At 40.3% G+C, this 16,553-nt stretch overlaps 2 protein-coding genes across 6 annotated transcripts in view; one reads left to right on the top strand and one right to left on the bottom strand.

Moving 5' to 3' along the window:
- The window catches only part of LOC307035385 (uncharacterized protein), a 464,943-nt gene that overhangs the window by 8,470 nt on the left and 439,920 nt on the right, over positions 1-16,553 (top strand). The gene's annotated exons all lie outside the window — the stretch shown is intronic.
- Positions 160-9,909, bottom strand: srsf7a (serine and arginine rich splicing factor 7a). 5 transcript variants are annotated; one of them, XR_013807246.1, is made up of 9 exons: positions 9,766-9,909; positions 6,554-6,790; positions 6,180-6,356; positions 5,967-6,053; positions 5,438-5,479; positions 5,251-5,295; positions 4,890-5,024; positions 3,493-3,979; positions 160-975 (listed from the first exon to the last, which is right to left on the bottom strand). XR_013807246.1 is itself a non-coding variant. In XM_079675831.1 (8 exons), exons 2-8 carry the CDS (start codon positions 6,775-6,777, stop codon positions 924-926), a joined length of 762 nt encoding a protein of 253 aa, XP_079531957.1. In that variant the 5' UTR covers positions 6,778-6,790; positions 9,587-9,759; the 3' UTR covers positions 160-923. The 5 variants fall into 5 exon arrangements, 1 of the variants encoding a protein (XP_079531957.1); XR_013807248.1 differs by lacking the exon at positions 9,766-9,909 and adding an exon at positions 9,587-9,759; XR_013807247.1 differs by lacking the exons at positions 5,251-5,295; positions 9,766-9,909 and adding an exon at positions 9,587-9,759.

Below are 16,553 nucleotides of genomic sequence, written 5' to 3' on the forward strand. Positions count from 1 at the left end.
TAATATTTTTATAAACTAAAGATATCTGTAAATAATACCTGCAGATATCTTAACATATTTCAATTATCTACATAGATACATATTTGTTTCAGTTACACAAAACAAAACTTTAATCAGCTAATCAAATGTACCAAAAAGGTGAAATAAAGACCACTAAGGTATGTTTAAGAGGTTTATTCTCAGATAAAACATATCATATAAGCAAGGAACAGCTCAAAGCTGTTAAAGCAGTCCTACATAAATCAAATTCAGCACTGTGTATACTGTAAAATGTAAAGTGACTGGAACAAATCTGAGATCAACACATGGGGAACATCAATTCAGCACACAGTGAAACTGATTAGGTTGATAAAAGGGACAGTGCAGGACAGAAACAAACAGTAAATATGTGACGTCATTTAAAAAAGGCATGGCGGACAACAAATACCTCCGTATGCCATCATGAGAGGAAGAATTTAACAGCATCAGATTTCAGAAATCAAAATGGAGGCATTACAATATTACAATATTCAGCCAATTCTCAATGGAGAAAAATAGTTTGAGATTTGATACATTTTAGGCAAAAAAACCGTTTTCACTGCAATGTCTCTAACCTCAAGAACTCAATCTTAAAGTTTACTTTTAAACTGCTCTAAACCTTCCTTAAAGTCAATAGCGACATTTAGTATTACCTTAACAGGAATGTAGCTTCTGCTACCCCACTTTAAATAAGGAAGATAAGATATGCAGCAGAAGCAACAATTAAAACAATCAAATAGAAACTAATTTCTCTTTTTACTATAATGACTAACAACCAAAAGCTGCACACAGAATACAATCATGGGGAAGAAAATGTAACTTAAAAAAAGATTCTGAATAGTCAGCTAGTGAGAGCAGACAGGTGCAGGGGTTGAGTCTGATAAGGAATAATAAGTCTTCTTCTCTCAGTCGGCTGAAGGCGTAGGGCTGCGGTGGGGGCTTGCTGAACGGGAACGACTGAAACAAAAATAAACAGGGATTAGCTTGCCACAGGGGAGGATGGAAGAATAATCAGACAGAAATTCCACAGTCCTCAACATCTGACAAAGTTTTAACCTTTTGAGAAAGTTCATGAACGGATACACACTGATACTTGTAAACAGTCTGAATACCTCTTTAACCTGTCAGAACAAGTTTTAATGTGAAGAGTCAAAAATTATTTTCGTACACCTGTAATAGTTTATATATATTTGTCTAAGGCGACAAAACTTTGCATTTCAAATAAATAATTGTCCAGGGTGAAGAGTGAAATACACACACACACACACACCTGGTGAGAAAACAGTCTTTTAAAAAACTGACAGGTCATTGACAACTACAACTACAGCAGATTGTTAACATAGTATACTCTAAAGAGACATTTAGGAGTGTTTAATGTCATGACCGGAGAAGGAACTGCACAATTAAAATCCACCATATTTGTATTGGTTATAATAAAGTTCTAAGGAATACTAAAATACTTTTTTTTAAATTGTTTATTATAAAGTTCTTAGAAGTACTAAAATAAATACTATATTGGTGAAGTAGAAGTAGGGCTCAAACTCAAATGTGTGCATTCATCCCAGAGATGCAAAAACATTATTGGGGATGATAACAATTACATTTTGGGACATGTAGAGGACAAAAAAGTAGATAAAAACCAAAGAAAAAGTAAACTAAAAATAAACACTGATTTTATTCTCTCACAATGTTTTCGCTATAACATATGTGTATTTAAGAAATCATTTTAAAAATACATTTAGCTGTTTATATGGTGTTATTTATGCCAGTCATTACTTAACTAATGGTATAGAATTTGGACGGCCACCAAATACTTCGGGGATTGTTTAATTTCATTTTTTGCGGTTTGACACAGTGGTAAAAAAGGTTTAGTTTGACCTGGGCACAAGAAGAAAAAAAAGATTTGACTATAGGCGCTTTCACACCGGAGTACTTATCCCAGGAATAGTTCTGATAGTTCCTTGGATTTTGCGTTCACACCAAAAATATCTGGAACTAGAACTTTTTTTTGCGAACCTTTTCACCCAGTTTTTTGAAACCGCCATTGTATTTGCTGGCATTAGCATTATTAGCATTAGCCCAGCGCACCAAAGGAGAGACACTAACTTATGGCAACAAAAAAAAACATGTGAGCGGTGGAGATGAGGAGGTGTCGGCGTTCTGGCGTACTCGGAAGGCTTCAGTAGAAGCCAGTCCCCAACTCCGGGGACTTCCGGCCGGGGACTTCGGGTGGCAGTATATGCCGTGAAGTTGTTTGCGGCCTGCCAGTAAACCCAAAGCAGAAGAAAAAGAAGTGACGTCAGCGGCTTCATTTGCGTAATCCTCCCTCAGGGACTCATTCCGGTGTGAACGCGATCTGCTCAGAACTCTTTAGTTCCGACAACTAAAGAGTTCCGATGAACTTATGCTGCGTTCACAACGGACGCAATGCGATGTTTGGGGGGCGGCGCGATTACTTGTAAAGTCAATGCAGAGACACGGACAGACGCAAATTAGCTCCGACGGCGAGCATGAAGCGGTGGACGCGGCGCGAATCACGCGATTGAACGGTGCCGCGTCAAACGCGAGAGTTCAATTTTTTCAACTCGAGCGTCAAATTCACGTGAAGCGTTCTCGCGGAAGCCAATCAACGGTGAGGATCTCAGCCTTCCGTCACTGACGTTCAACCAGAAAACATCAGCCGTTAGCTGTTAGCAGTTAGCACACAGAGCTCACAGCTCCTCATATCTGTTCAGAAACTAGACAAAAGTTAAACAAGTACAAACCACAGACTGTCTGTGTCATGGTGAATACAGTCGCTGGTTTATTTATTTCTGTAGGCCGTTGTTATGAGTGTGGAATGAGCATATACAACGTTAGCTTAGCCTGGTCGACCCGATCTTCATTCAGAAAACAAGCATTTTAAAAGGTTTTTCGCCTGCCGTCTTGTCTGCAGACTTGTCAAGCATTAATTCATGGTTTTTACTAACCGGTATCAGGATGTTGTTACTTCGGCATCATTTAGAAACGTGTATTACAATTTAATCACGGTAAAATATGTTCATTTTGTTGTAGTTGTAGCTCCCGAGCCAGCGCGTCTTGTTTGAGTGATGCGAGTAAACACAGCTGGCAGTCGCGGTGAAACTCGAGCGTTTAGAGCGATGCGATAGGACCGATGAGAGCGAAGCGAATATTCGCATCGCCTCCAATGTGAACGCACCATAAGTACTGAGAACTAAGTACAGCAAAGTACTTGGTGTGAAAGCGCCTTTTGCCCCCCTGAGAAATATTATCTATTGAATCTCATCTTGTCTCTCTCTCTCGCACTCACTCAATCATCAAGGCACTCACACATACAAACACATTTGTACTCTGAGCATGCTTGTTAAAGGCTCAACTATAGCTCTCTAATCACCAGTTTTGAAGACTACACCAAGCCTGTGCATTTCTTTCACCATGAACATGAGCTTTTCAGGGGGTTTGTTTTTTTGTTACCTTTGGAGACAGTGGCAGAAACAACAAGTACAGAGAAGCGAAGGATGACTACAACTCGGAGGGGCTGCGGTGGGAGGCTCTTGAAGTCTGATCTCTCGTCAGCTCTTTCTCTCCCTTTCAGAAGCTAAGACAGAGGCCGAAGAACTCTGGTAGGTAGGGGGGTCTGGTAGGTAGGTAATGGATTTAAATGATCTGTGTGGGTCAGCCCTCTGGTACTTCTGAAGACTCTAGTAGAACAACTGAATGTGTGCACGGGCTGATCTCGTCTGAGCGTGTGCGTCGGTCGAACAGACGGTCACCCATTCACTGTGGGGGGGTAGGTCGGAAGGTCGACCTCTTTCTCGCTGTCTAACACCAGATGCAGGCGAAGGCTGATCTCAGGTCAGCGCTTAGTCACCCTCCCGCAGGACGTACACACCGCCAGCTGGCAGACCATGGGCCTGGGATCAGCTGTGGTGTCAGTGCAGTGCTCAGCTCCCACCACACGCTTTAAAGAAAATATGAAAAATAAACAAAACTGTGCTGCAGAGATGCTTAACTTAAGTCACACCAAGGGTGTCGTCAGCTAATATTCTTTCTAGAGAATTCCTTTGATCTAGCCAGATTCATGATAGGGAATTTAAGAAGAAATTAAAACATTGAAAATACTTCCTGAGACCATCTTTACTTAACAATTATCAATCCCATAATTACAGTTTTCTCTCTTGCAATGTCTGCACTTAAATTCATTTCTATAAAATACAACTACATAGTTTGTGTCTTTAAAGGAAAGCAAGAGTACAGAGGACATGTCCCTGGTTTTAGCTGCTAAGAGTCTCAACAGTTTACTGGCTCAGTAGAAACAATCTTTCATGTGCTCTCTTTTCAGGCTCTAGCTGAGGTTAAATAGAGCTATCAAGAGCTGTAAAAGAGAGCACAGGAGAGACGGGGACATCTAATCTTTAATTTACTCATACTTCCCTACACCAGACAGAGGGCCCAAGTCACTGTCGCTACCCATCCCCCACTCCACAGCTGGCCCCCAGCAGAGCAGAAGACTTGGCGAAGATGCAGATCTCTCTGCGTCGAGGAGTCTCGCTCGTCCATCTCACTTCTGGCAGTTGTTTGGTGGCAGAGTGACGCTCCCGGGTGGATGTGGGGGTTATTTAATAGTAATTCCCTGGCTAGGATGGAGCGCTTAAGTTCTGGCTAATGTGAAGAACATAACTAAGCCTCTCTTAGAACGCAGGATAGTTGTGGTCTTAACTATCTTAATTCTATACTGGTTAGTCTAGACCTTACTTCTTTCTTATAAGTGTTTACACAAGTTTAACATGTCTGGTTAAAACACTGACAACAGGCAGGACTAATGAACTAAAATCTTGTTTTAATGAGTGAGAGATATTAAGACCGTTTACCTGTTCCTTTTGTGCTCGGCTGAATGAGATCGTGAGCGAGAACGTGAGACGGAGCGCCCTCTGGGGGGGGAACGACTTCTGGGCGAAGAGCGCCCTCTGGGTGCAGAGGTGGACGTAGACCGAGACTTGGAACGACTGGAGAGAGAAACATGATCCACTTTTGAATAATTAAGAATTAATTATTTTCTTCACAGATGAACATGTAGTGCTGACCTGACAGTCAGACTCCCGTCACTCGCTGCATTCATGTCTCACCCAAAAATCATGTCACAAGGGTGGAATGTTTGCAATACAACAGCAGTGTCTTTCAGATACAATCTGTGTAATTGTGTCATGAAAAACTGTGGCACACACAACCTACCTTCTCACCGACGTCCTGGACTTGGAACAGGCTGGAGAGCCAGACCTAATGTTACAGAAAATAAATATACACAACACGGAAAAGGAGTGGCCACATCTGTCACATACTGTATATCGCCATTACAAAACCTAGAAAATTGATGTATTAACATAACAGTTATTTATAGTAAACCAAGCGTTATTCTTACCGGCTCCTGCGTCTGGAATAGGATGGAGATCGGCGGCGGCTCCTGCAAAAGTACGTCAAAAGTGAGTTAACAAAAGGTTCGCGTGATGGACGGCCATATAAAACAACGGGTATGACATTCTTATTCGGAAATGTCTAATGCTGCACAGCTTTGCATGTCTATTCATTCGGTTTAGGGCAAGTATTTTTGCACTGTTGCAGATAAAGATTGGGCTAAACTAAAGTTATACTTCTACGAGTTGTATGATAAAAACATTTCCAATAGGTCCAGGGAAATGTAAATTAGTTGCAATTATTAACCTGCAGAGACTTGAATTGACAGCAACTTACTACCCAAGATTTATTCAAGAGAGACCTTGAATGTAACAAAAGTGGACATTATTACAGTTTTCAAAACTAAATGATCAATTTAGTTATTATCCTGTGTTAATTACTCAAACCAGTACATTTAGACTTAAAAGCATTAGGTTTCATGCAATAAGTACCAACAATCAGAAGCCAAAAACCACTGAGGTTCTGTGCCTACATACCTGCTGGGGCTACGGCTGCGGGAGCGAGAGAGATACCGGCGCCCACGGGACCTGGACCTTGAGCGAGATCTAGAACGAGAATGGGACCTGAAACAAAAACAAACTCATTTATTCCCGATCGTCTTTGAGGTACAGGACGGCCAGAGCTGTTCTCATCAGAGCAAGTGTCAAGTGTTTCAGCCACAACCTCGTCAACAGACAGTAATCCTTCACCTGCTGCGACGGCCTCCTCTCTTGCTGAAGCGGTAGCAGTCATAGGCGTAGTGGCCTCGGTCCCCGCACTGGTAACACCGATCCTTGGGGTCAAACTGGCGTCGGCTGGGGCGTCCACGGCCCTTCCTGGAGAGGCCTGTCGAGAGCTCCACACGAACACGGGAACCACAAAGAATCCTGAGGAGAAGAAAGGTCAGGGCAGAGACAGGTGGAGTTCCTGGTCCACATGCCAGATGTAAGGAATAAAACCCTTATCGAGTCCCTTTACATTTAACTTTTGCATTTCTTAAGTCTGTTACAAGGCAACACATCCATCATTTAACATGTTTGAAGATGGAATCTGTTCATTTCATCAGGAAAATATTATTACTTACTTTCCATCCATGCCCTTCACAGCATCTTCTGCATCCCTGGGATCCTCAAACTCCACGAAGGCAAACCCAGGAGGGTTCCTGGCCACCCAGACGGTCCTCAGCGGGCCATAATAACTGAATGCTCGCTCCAGCTCCCCTTTGGCAGCACCATTGCCCAAGTCACCAACGTACACTTTACAGTCGGTAGACCGAGACGAGCTGCGGGAGGATGAATAGTGAGACATCTCTTATTGCCTCCTGGGAAAAGAGGAAAATAAGCATAAATTAGTGGTTTTGTTCATTAAACAATAATGTAATTGACAGATATTTGTTTATTTTATATTATTAACACATGTGTCTTACAGCTTTAGGGATTATTAGATTTCAATTTGTCATTGATTTTCTGTTCAGTGAAAAACACCAACTGTGTTGATTTCAAATGTTTGTGATAAAACAAAATGTATCTTTATGCATTGCGAGAATCATCCCACTTCTTAAGCTGAACAACTATTTTAAAAGCCTCTTGGAACTGCTGGACAATGCATCGCCACCAAAGCTGAACAAAGGCATGTTTTTCTGAGCTCAATCCTATACTTTTTAGAGATACGTAGTTCTCTCAGGAGAGTGATACTACAAACGTTGATTAACATATAGAATATGATGCATTGAGGTAGATTTAACTACCCGACAGTATATAAAGGAGTTAAAAAGTACACAACCTTAAACATCCACAGCAGTAAAATGCATCATTAACACAGCAGCAAAAACAATCCAAAACATAAGATACAGTACACAGCATAGACAAGTAAACCCACTCTGAAACCTAACCTAAGGAGAATGGCAACCAAGCTGTCCTCCCTGCACGACAATGTGTCCCCCCCCCTCCAGGACACCCTGTTTGCACTTTGCAGCTCCTCCAGTGACAGACTGCTGCCCCCCCCGCTGTCTCACTGAGAGATACCGCAGGTCCTTCCTTCCTGCAGCGGTCAGACTATACAACCAGCACGGCCCCTAGTAAACCCCCCCCCCCCCACACACACACACAACAACATAGACTATAACACCTCTTGTTGTTAAATACCAACTATGTGCAATATGTGCGTCGTTAAAAACTGTGCAATATATACCTGGCTCCTAAATCCTCAGAAGTGTTACAGGGTGTGTATATTTGTAAAATGTGTAGCTTCTTTACTATAATTTCTTTTTTTTTTAATCTTTAGTACTTTTTGATGCATGCTTAGGTAACATTAAGCTTTGGGTCTTTTCTGCTGTAACAATGTGAATGTCCCCTCTGTGGGACTAATCAAGGTATTCTGATTCTAACTCCTTGCTCCTCAGGGGCACCACAGCAGGGCCCAGGAGGTGAACTGGGACCTCTGAAGTAGCAGTCCACACTCCATACGTACGGTCTGGTCGGGGACTTGAACCGTTGACCCTACGGCTCACAGTCCAAGCCCCTACTGACTGAGCCAATGCCAGACATAAAGTGGTACCTTACCCACTGAATCGCTCAGACTTATTGCTGACAACAATTGCACCACATGGGAAATAATTGTCTGGAGAGTTCAGTAAGAACATTTTTTCATTTCATAAGTGCAGGAGAATCCCAAAGCAAGTGCCTCAGAGCTGGCATAAGCCAAATTGGACTGACCGTTTCATCCCACACAGTAAGACGCTGTTTAGCCTTTGCCAAGGCCCATATTGATAAAGGTGAAGGCTTTTTGGAATCAATACTCTGGTCAATCTTTTCAGATCTGGTGGCATCAGAAATGTATGGTGTCGCAAGGCTGAAGAGTACTCTGAGAAGTGCATGGTCCCTGTAATGAAGTACGGTGGTGGTAAAGTTATTACATGGGCATGTAGGAGTGCTGCAGGTGAGGGGGAAGTATTATGCAGAAAGTTTTCATTATGATTTTTATGAATTGTATAAATTGAACTTTGATTACAAATTCACTTTTATCAATTTAATTGTGAAAACCCTCAAGAAATATTTGTTAAAATACTATTTAGAGAAGGGAAGGTAAAACAATCTTAACAGGTTAATATAATACTTTTTTACTACATTGTATGTACTATGTTTTGGTGGTGACCATTTTTGGTAGAGGAAGAACATTCCAATACAGTCTGAAAATACGATATAAAAATGTACGGTTCTTTTACTAGATATGTGTCATTTAGATATGGTACAAAATATATATGGACAAAGTTTTGGTATAAAAACATACAACATTTCAAAACATTTCCAACCTGACTTTGGTCTAATTCGGTAGAATGGCCCATTACATGTTCAGAGGGGATGTACTCATTTATGCTTGTACTTTAATAGAAAAAAACTGATAGGGATCTTTTAACTGTACAAAGAATAATTGTTAAACCTTCATCTACATTTTGTATTTTTTAAGGAGTTATGAGTTACTTGTAGTAGAGTATTTTCACGGTAAAAGGTCTAGTTCCTTTACTTGAGTTAAGATCAGAATACTCCTTCCACCTCTCCACCTTTAGCAGAGGGAACTGAAGCACTTTGTTGGTAGATCAGCAGGTGCAACAGGGCTGATGCTGCTGTCTGAGCGCCAAAACACAGCCTCCTGAAATCTCTTTAATTAAACATCTCTCACGTCCTATCCGTGTTTAAACTGTTTGCACAAGCATGAACGATTTATTTGTATTTGAATAACCGTCGTAGTTTACTGCTAAATGTATGGCCGCAGCGTTAATAACCAGGCTCGTTACATAAACCCAACAGTCTATACAATCTCATATGATTATTCAGGGTAAAGTTTTCTGATTGAACAGTTTTTTACTTGAATTAGAGGATATGAGCGGATCAGTTTATATAACGTGAGCTTTTCTGCATTCAAGTGGAACATGGAGCCCTATGTAGCTGACTAACCATTCATTGAACAATTTATTATATCATTTTTACAGATAATTATTCAAATTAAATACACAATACATGTGCTGTGTGTATATTTAAGTGGGTTTACCCAGGAATTAGCCTACGGCCTGGTTCTCTGCCTTCGCATAAACAATGGCGATTGCTCGCGCTAACGTTACCTTCTTCCGCTGTTCCGCTGACGAACCTACACCGTCTCTAACGGGGTTTTAACCGAATCAAGATTCGTGTTGCAACGTGAGCTAGCTAACAAGCCACTCTTATTGATATTAAAGATACAGCTACATATCTGGTCCACAGTGGACCGGGTTAACCATAACCATCAGAAACGAAATACAACCCAATAGAGAGCCGAAGTCCCTCCCTTTCCGGTGGACCTCCATGGGACCGTTTCGAGTAACATGTAGCTGCAGCGTCGGAAGCTGCATCTCAGGTCGGTTATTTTCATTTCCTCGCTCCTCGGTCCTCGGTATCACCGGAAGTTGATTTGTCTGCGCCATCTTGAGTAGCGTCCCATGGCGCTTATTGGCCGCAGCAAGTACACGAGACGCCCCCTACACGACACGCCCACCTGACACGACACTACGGTGGCTGAGAGACGTTGATACCGTTCATGGCAGATTAAAAACGAATTCCAAATATTATTGTAGCATTTAAGCAACTATTAGGCAAATTAATTAATAACCTAGTCTATCCGTTTGAGACACAACCGTATATGACTTTAAGCACAAATCATTTAGTCTAATTCATAAATTAAAACAAAAAGGGGGCTTAGTAAACTTTATTTATTAGTACATATAAAATAGGTAATAATGAGATCATCTATTAATTATGTTTGTCTAACTGCTACACATGTATTTATAAATAAATGTAGATATTTATGAACATCTAAATATAGTTGTTAAAGGTTTTAAGAGATAAATAATCACATCATTATCATCATTAAAGCTTCAAACAGGTTGATGTAAGGTAGGCCTACTATAACATGAAAACATGATTTTTAAAACAAATTTCTGAATCTCACATTAGCATATGTAGTTTGGTATATTATTGATATCGAATTGAATTGATTTATTCAAAAACAAGGGACAATGTACATTAATCAACATATTAAAAACATGTAAAAGTACTCAAATTAGCCAAAAGGCTAGTTTTCATCGATAGTCCCTTTGCCAGATGGTGATAGACATCCTCAAAGCAATAATAAAAATACCACAACATTGTTATACCATTGTACATATTTACAATAGATGACATCACTGAATATATGGGCTGGACACCCCTTCGCAATGATCATCATTGACTTTTTTTAGACCAGAGGGGGGCCAGTCAGGCCACTAATGAGCTCAGTCATTCACATTTATTATTACTTTATAAATTAAGAGTACTGCGGTAGGGTGATCAGATGTCCCCGTTTTCTGGCGACAGTCCCCGTTTGTATTGGCCTGTCCCCGGTTGAAACTGTCCCCGGAAATGTCCCCGTTTTTTAATACGTTAAAAACATATAGCAACGTGAAATAAAACGTTTCATGTCAGGAAACACTGGGTAAACAGACAGTGGTCAAGCCAGCCCCCATTTCGGAAAACACAGTCAAGTCAGCCCGCACGTTGTATTGCGGTGCGCGAATATCCTATGCATTACGCCGGTAGAGGCCTGTAAAAACTGCCTTCAAAATAAAAGCGTTTACTCGGTCAATATTTTATTTATTTATTTATTTATTTATTTATTTATTTATTTATTTATTTATTTATTTATTTATTTATTTATTTAACAGGGACAGTGCACATTAATGAACATTTCTTTAAATGTGCCAGAGTTAGCCGAGAGGCTATTTTTCCTCTGTAGTCCCTGGACAGATTTTAAAAGTCAACCTAAAACACATTTCATTTTAAATAAGTAAATACAATGCATTTAAAATATGCAACAGACATTACTGGGATACTTAAATAAAACAATTTAAAATACAGAACTTTAAAACAAAACAAATAAAACAAAACAAAAGAACATGTTAAAACACAGGCAGTGGGTTGTAAGGAGCAGAAGATTGGGTCAGTGCCGGCAGAGCTGATTCCCCACTAACCATATTTTGAGCTTTGATTTAAATAAAGTGAATGTGGTCTGGTCTCTGATTGGAGGTGGGATTGAGTTCCATTGCTGAGCAGCTTTAACAGAAAATGAAGACTGACTGAAATAACTTTTTCTGAGTGGAAGAATGCAATCTCCTCTCGCTGCACCTCTTGTTACCCTAGTTGCAGTTGTACGTATGTTAATAAACTGTCTAAGAGGAGGTGAGGTAGGGCCGTTGACAATCTTGTAAAAAAGGCAAGCATTTGCATGTTTAATGAGGTTTTCCCAGCTTAGCAAGTTGTATTTTTGGAGTATTGGGCAGTGATGCGAAAAAACAGATTTTTTGTCCAGTATTTTGAGTGTTTGTTTGTACAATGACTCCAGTGGTTTTAATGTTGTTGTACTGGCATGTGACCAGGTAGTTAAACAGTAGGTGATGTGTGAGAGAACCATAGAGTGTGTGTACATCAGAGATGCCTCAATTGACATGTAATCTCTGGTAAACCTAAAATTCGACAGACTGAATTTGACCCTATTACATTTTTTTTTTAACTTGAGCCTTGAAATTGAGTGTTGAATCAATCATGAATCCAAGGTATTTGTATTGTGACACCACCTGTAGCCTCTCCCCTGACACAAGAACATCTGGCGCAACACAAGAGGACTTTGTTTTGGTGAAGAAGATGCATACTGTTTTACAAATATGTAGTTGCAAACAGCATTGTTCCAACCAAGTTGTTACATGAACCATGGTGTTTGTCAGTTCATTAGCCACTTGTGTCATATTGCTTCCATGTACATATATTACAGTGTCATCTGCATACATTTGGATGTTTGTGTCAGGACATACAGATGGTAAATCATCGCTCATATAGAGCGAAAATAGTAATGGTCCCAGGATTGAACCTTGTGGGACCCCTGTCGAAAGATGAAGGTCAGCAGATTCATGATTTTGAACTCTCACATACTGAGATCGGTTAAACAAATATGATTCTAACCATCTAAGTGTTTGTGAAGAAAAGTTAAAACTGGAAAGCTTAGATATGTGTATTTTATGATTAACAGTGTCAAAAGCCTTTTTTAGGTCAAGAAACACAGCTCCTACAACACCACCTTTATCCATTTTTGATTTGATTTGTTTTGTAAAAAAAACAGTTGGCGGTCTCTGTTGAGTATTTTGCCCTAAAGCCAAATTGCATTGGATGCAGAGAAAATGTACTAGTGTTTAAATGGTCAATGATTTGCTCAGACACAAGTTTCTCAGCAACCTTTGACACTGTAGGAAGGATACTAATTGGCCTGTAGTTACAGGAAGACATGGGGTCTCCACTTTTAAATATTGGGATAACTATAGCCGGCTTCCAAACACTTGGAAACATTCCCTGACTGAAGGAGAGGTTAATCATTTTGGCAATAGGATTAGAAAGTGTTGTGCTGAGATCTTTTAGCATAACCATGTCCATGCCAAGTATATCCTTTGTTCTCGATGCTTCAAGTGATCCAATCACTTTTATAACTTCAGATTCAGTGATTTTTCTTATGCTGAAAGCCGGCTCAATTGTATTAACATAACAAAAAAGTGTGCAGTCAGGTGAGAAATACTGTGCAATGGTTGCAACAGAATCAATGAAGTAGTGGTTTAAAACTTCAGCTATGTCAGCTGCATTGTTTATAAACTTTCCATTGACTTTAAGTTCAAGCTATTTTTCTTTCCTTATATTTATTTCCAGTGAATAGTTTTAACTGTTTCCAGATCATTTTAGAATTACCCCCTGCCTTGTCTATTATAGTCAAGAAGAAGTCTGCCTTAGCCTTCCGTAACTTCTTAATGACTTTGTTCCTCAGCATAGCAAAGTGATGCCTGTCTTAATTTAGTTTTGATTGATTTTTTTAGGACTAGATCACGTTCTTTCATCAGTTTTAAAATATCATCATTTATCCAAGGGATAGTGTTTTTCTTATTTTTCTGCTTGAATTTGCAATTGAAATCTCTGATAGTGCTCTCTAATTTTTTTGAGAACATTTTACTCTCGTCTTCGTGGTCTATTCCCAGCAAAAGATCATCCCATTTAATATGTTGAACAGCATTTATAAAGGTCTCATATTTGTTTTTGGGAATTCCAAGAGAATCATTTTTCCTGAATGAAGGGCTAAATCGCCTCTTGGTTAGGTTCCTGGCGATTAGAATCATATTGTGGTCAGAGAGACCAGTTAACATATTAAAATATTTAAAAATTCTCTCTGATTTGTTACAATTGATCAGTCGCACAAGGTCAAAGTTATCGGTTATCTGTTTAAGATTCTTTCTAACAGATTTATCCTCCCAGTTGATGTTAAAATCGCCCATTATAATAACTTCTTTCTTAAAATTACATTCTCTTAATAATTTCCTAAAATTCTCCTCCAATTGATTGTTTGAAGAAGGAGGCCGATAGATAGCTATTACAACAAATGACATTTGTGGTGACAAAGTTATATTGACACCAACACCTTCTAGTTCATTGCAATTAGACCACTGAATTTCACTACACTGGATGCTATCCTTCACATACAGTACACCATAACCCCGCCCCCTTTCGAGCCGCGTCTGTCTCTCCGGTAAATGTTAAAACCGGGCACGTCAAAGGCTTCTGTAGGAGCGGACTCATGAAGCCAGGTCTCAGATAAACACAGGTAGTCTAGATTAGAGTCCAGTAAAAGATGCTGGATTTGCTCACTTTTAGATGTAATGCTTCGTATGTTCAAATGTCCACCTAAGGCCCTTTGGCTTTGAAAGATACTCCGGTTCCTGTTCTTCGTGATCGCCGGATTCACCTGTTTCCTGTTTACCTTTTGAGTTGTACTGTTTCCAAATGCACGTGGATTATTACACCCAGATACAGCGGTGTTATGAATGTCTTGCCGTGCTGGTGCATCGTCCCCCCCGCTCCTCGCAGCAGTCCGTCGTTGTCGGTCAGCCCCGAACCGCGCAGCTCCAACCAGCCCGCAGCCGTCCGCCGCTCCGACACCTGGGGTAGGAAAAACAGCACTCTGTTGGAAATGTGTATTGCGTGTAGCATCCGCCGTGATGTTGGCTTCATTATCTGGTGTAGTTTGGTATGGACCAGGGCACGGATGAATATCTCCAGATAGCAGCAGACAGATGGTGATTAGCAGTGCATTACTTTGTTGAAGGCGAGCTTGTGGCTTTGAGTGTTTATTTAGACATCTTTTGTATAAAGATGGAAAAATGAGAGACACCGCTAGAATGTGCTTCCCATATCCAAAGTTTCCAAGAGTTGTATGGGTTTGTTGGCTCAACAGATCAGCCTTGTTCGCATATTGTGCGTTTTGTTGCTGGTTTATTTCAACAGGTCTTAAAAAGTTCAAAAGTATTGCGTGTATTAAGAGAGCTGTGACTGCACCCACTGCACCTGCCGCCATTGCGATTACAAATATACCTAAAAAACACACCAAACATTTTCATATGCTGGAGTTTAAATTAAGAAATATGTACTATATAATGTGATCAATAATAATTTAAAACAAACTACATATAACTACCACATTATAACTGAGTGAATGTAAAATGTAAGTATACAGTTATGAAGACATATCTGACATTTCCACTGGGTGACTAATTGTGTGATACCATCTCACAACACTCCTAAAATAACATTAGTTTGAAGCACAATTTAAAATGTATGCTGTTTAAAATCTCAAATTAGATCTATTGTCCATCTATATTTTGATTATTATTTAATGGAAACCGTCCATAATCAAAGATTCATTCGAAGTCAATCAAATACTTATTTCACTTCAGGGTGATAGCAGGACACCCCATCTAGTCACTCAGAGAGAATCAGGACAATCTGATGCACAGTTTCAAAATAAAAGACCTTTGAAGTCTCATTACATTACATTACTTAAATTGTCACTTGTTAGACGCTTTTATCCAAAGCGACTTACATACTCAATCCCCACAGGAGCAATTTGGGGTGAAGCGTCTTGCCCAGGGACACAACGACATGCTGACTGCAGTGGGGTTTGGACCTGTGCTCCCCTGATCCGAACACCAACGCACTAGTCCACTGCGCCACACGCCTCCCAGTCTCATATATGAGCTATCGTCCTTCTGTTTGTATCCAACAGTTAAAATGTTCAAATTACATTGAACCAGAATTGTCCCCCTTTTTTCTTTAACAGTGAAGAAAATTGGATATGTTAATGATATATTGACCACAAAACTCAAAATGTCCCCAGTTTTAATTTTGAAAATCTGGTCACCTTATACTAGGGGTCTATTACAAAACCTTTGAAGGAATCGCCATGCATTCTGAATGTTTCTGTACTTTAAAAACAGGCATCATGGCTCAAGATCCTGTTCTTGTTTAAGATTATTCATACTAATTTGTGAATTTAACATCCATATTCACTCTTCAAAACTGAAACAACTCAAACATTTTTTTTAAAGCATTGCAGGCCTAAAGCTCCACGTCAGTGACCTATATTTAATTTCTTCCATCAAACTTTAACAATCTTAAACAATCATTTCCATGTAAAAAAAGTCACAGTTTGTTGTAAAACTGTTGAAATATAAGACTATGAAAAATATGCAACTAAAAAGACTCCAAATCCCAAATCCCATTCTGGGTCGCGTAAGTGATGTAAGCGATAATGCTCCAAGACTGGTTGCAACTCGCAATTAAAGCAAAGAAGAAGATCTCATAACTGCAGTGGTGGAGGTGGGGGGTGGCTGGGAGGCCACTCCCAGCGGAATCCTGGCCACCCTATTGGCCACCCCAAACACCCTCAACCACACCCACATCACATCTGTCCGTAGCCGCTGTCACTAGTTTTCCCCGTAGCCGGGCCGGGCCGTCAATGCCGTCACTAGTTTTCCCTGTGCGGCGCGGAACCATTCCTGTAATATACCAGAGCACTGCCGGAACACTTTCGCTGCATCACATCCGACCTGCACACTGCGCAGTGTGCGCACCTTACTGCTCCAGGATAACGAGTGCCGTTCTCAAGGCGCACATGCCATTTTCGGCTGGCAAGTTAACCACAGGTAAGCTATA

Source organism: Notothenia rossii (assembly GCF_949606895.1).
Source record: "Notothenia rossii genome assembly, chromosome: 4".
Classification (NCBI taxonomy): Eukaryota; Metazoa; Chordata; class Actinopteri; order Perciformes; family Nototheniidae; genus Notothenia; species Notothenia rossii.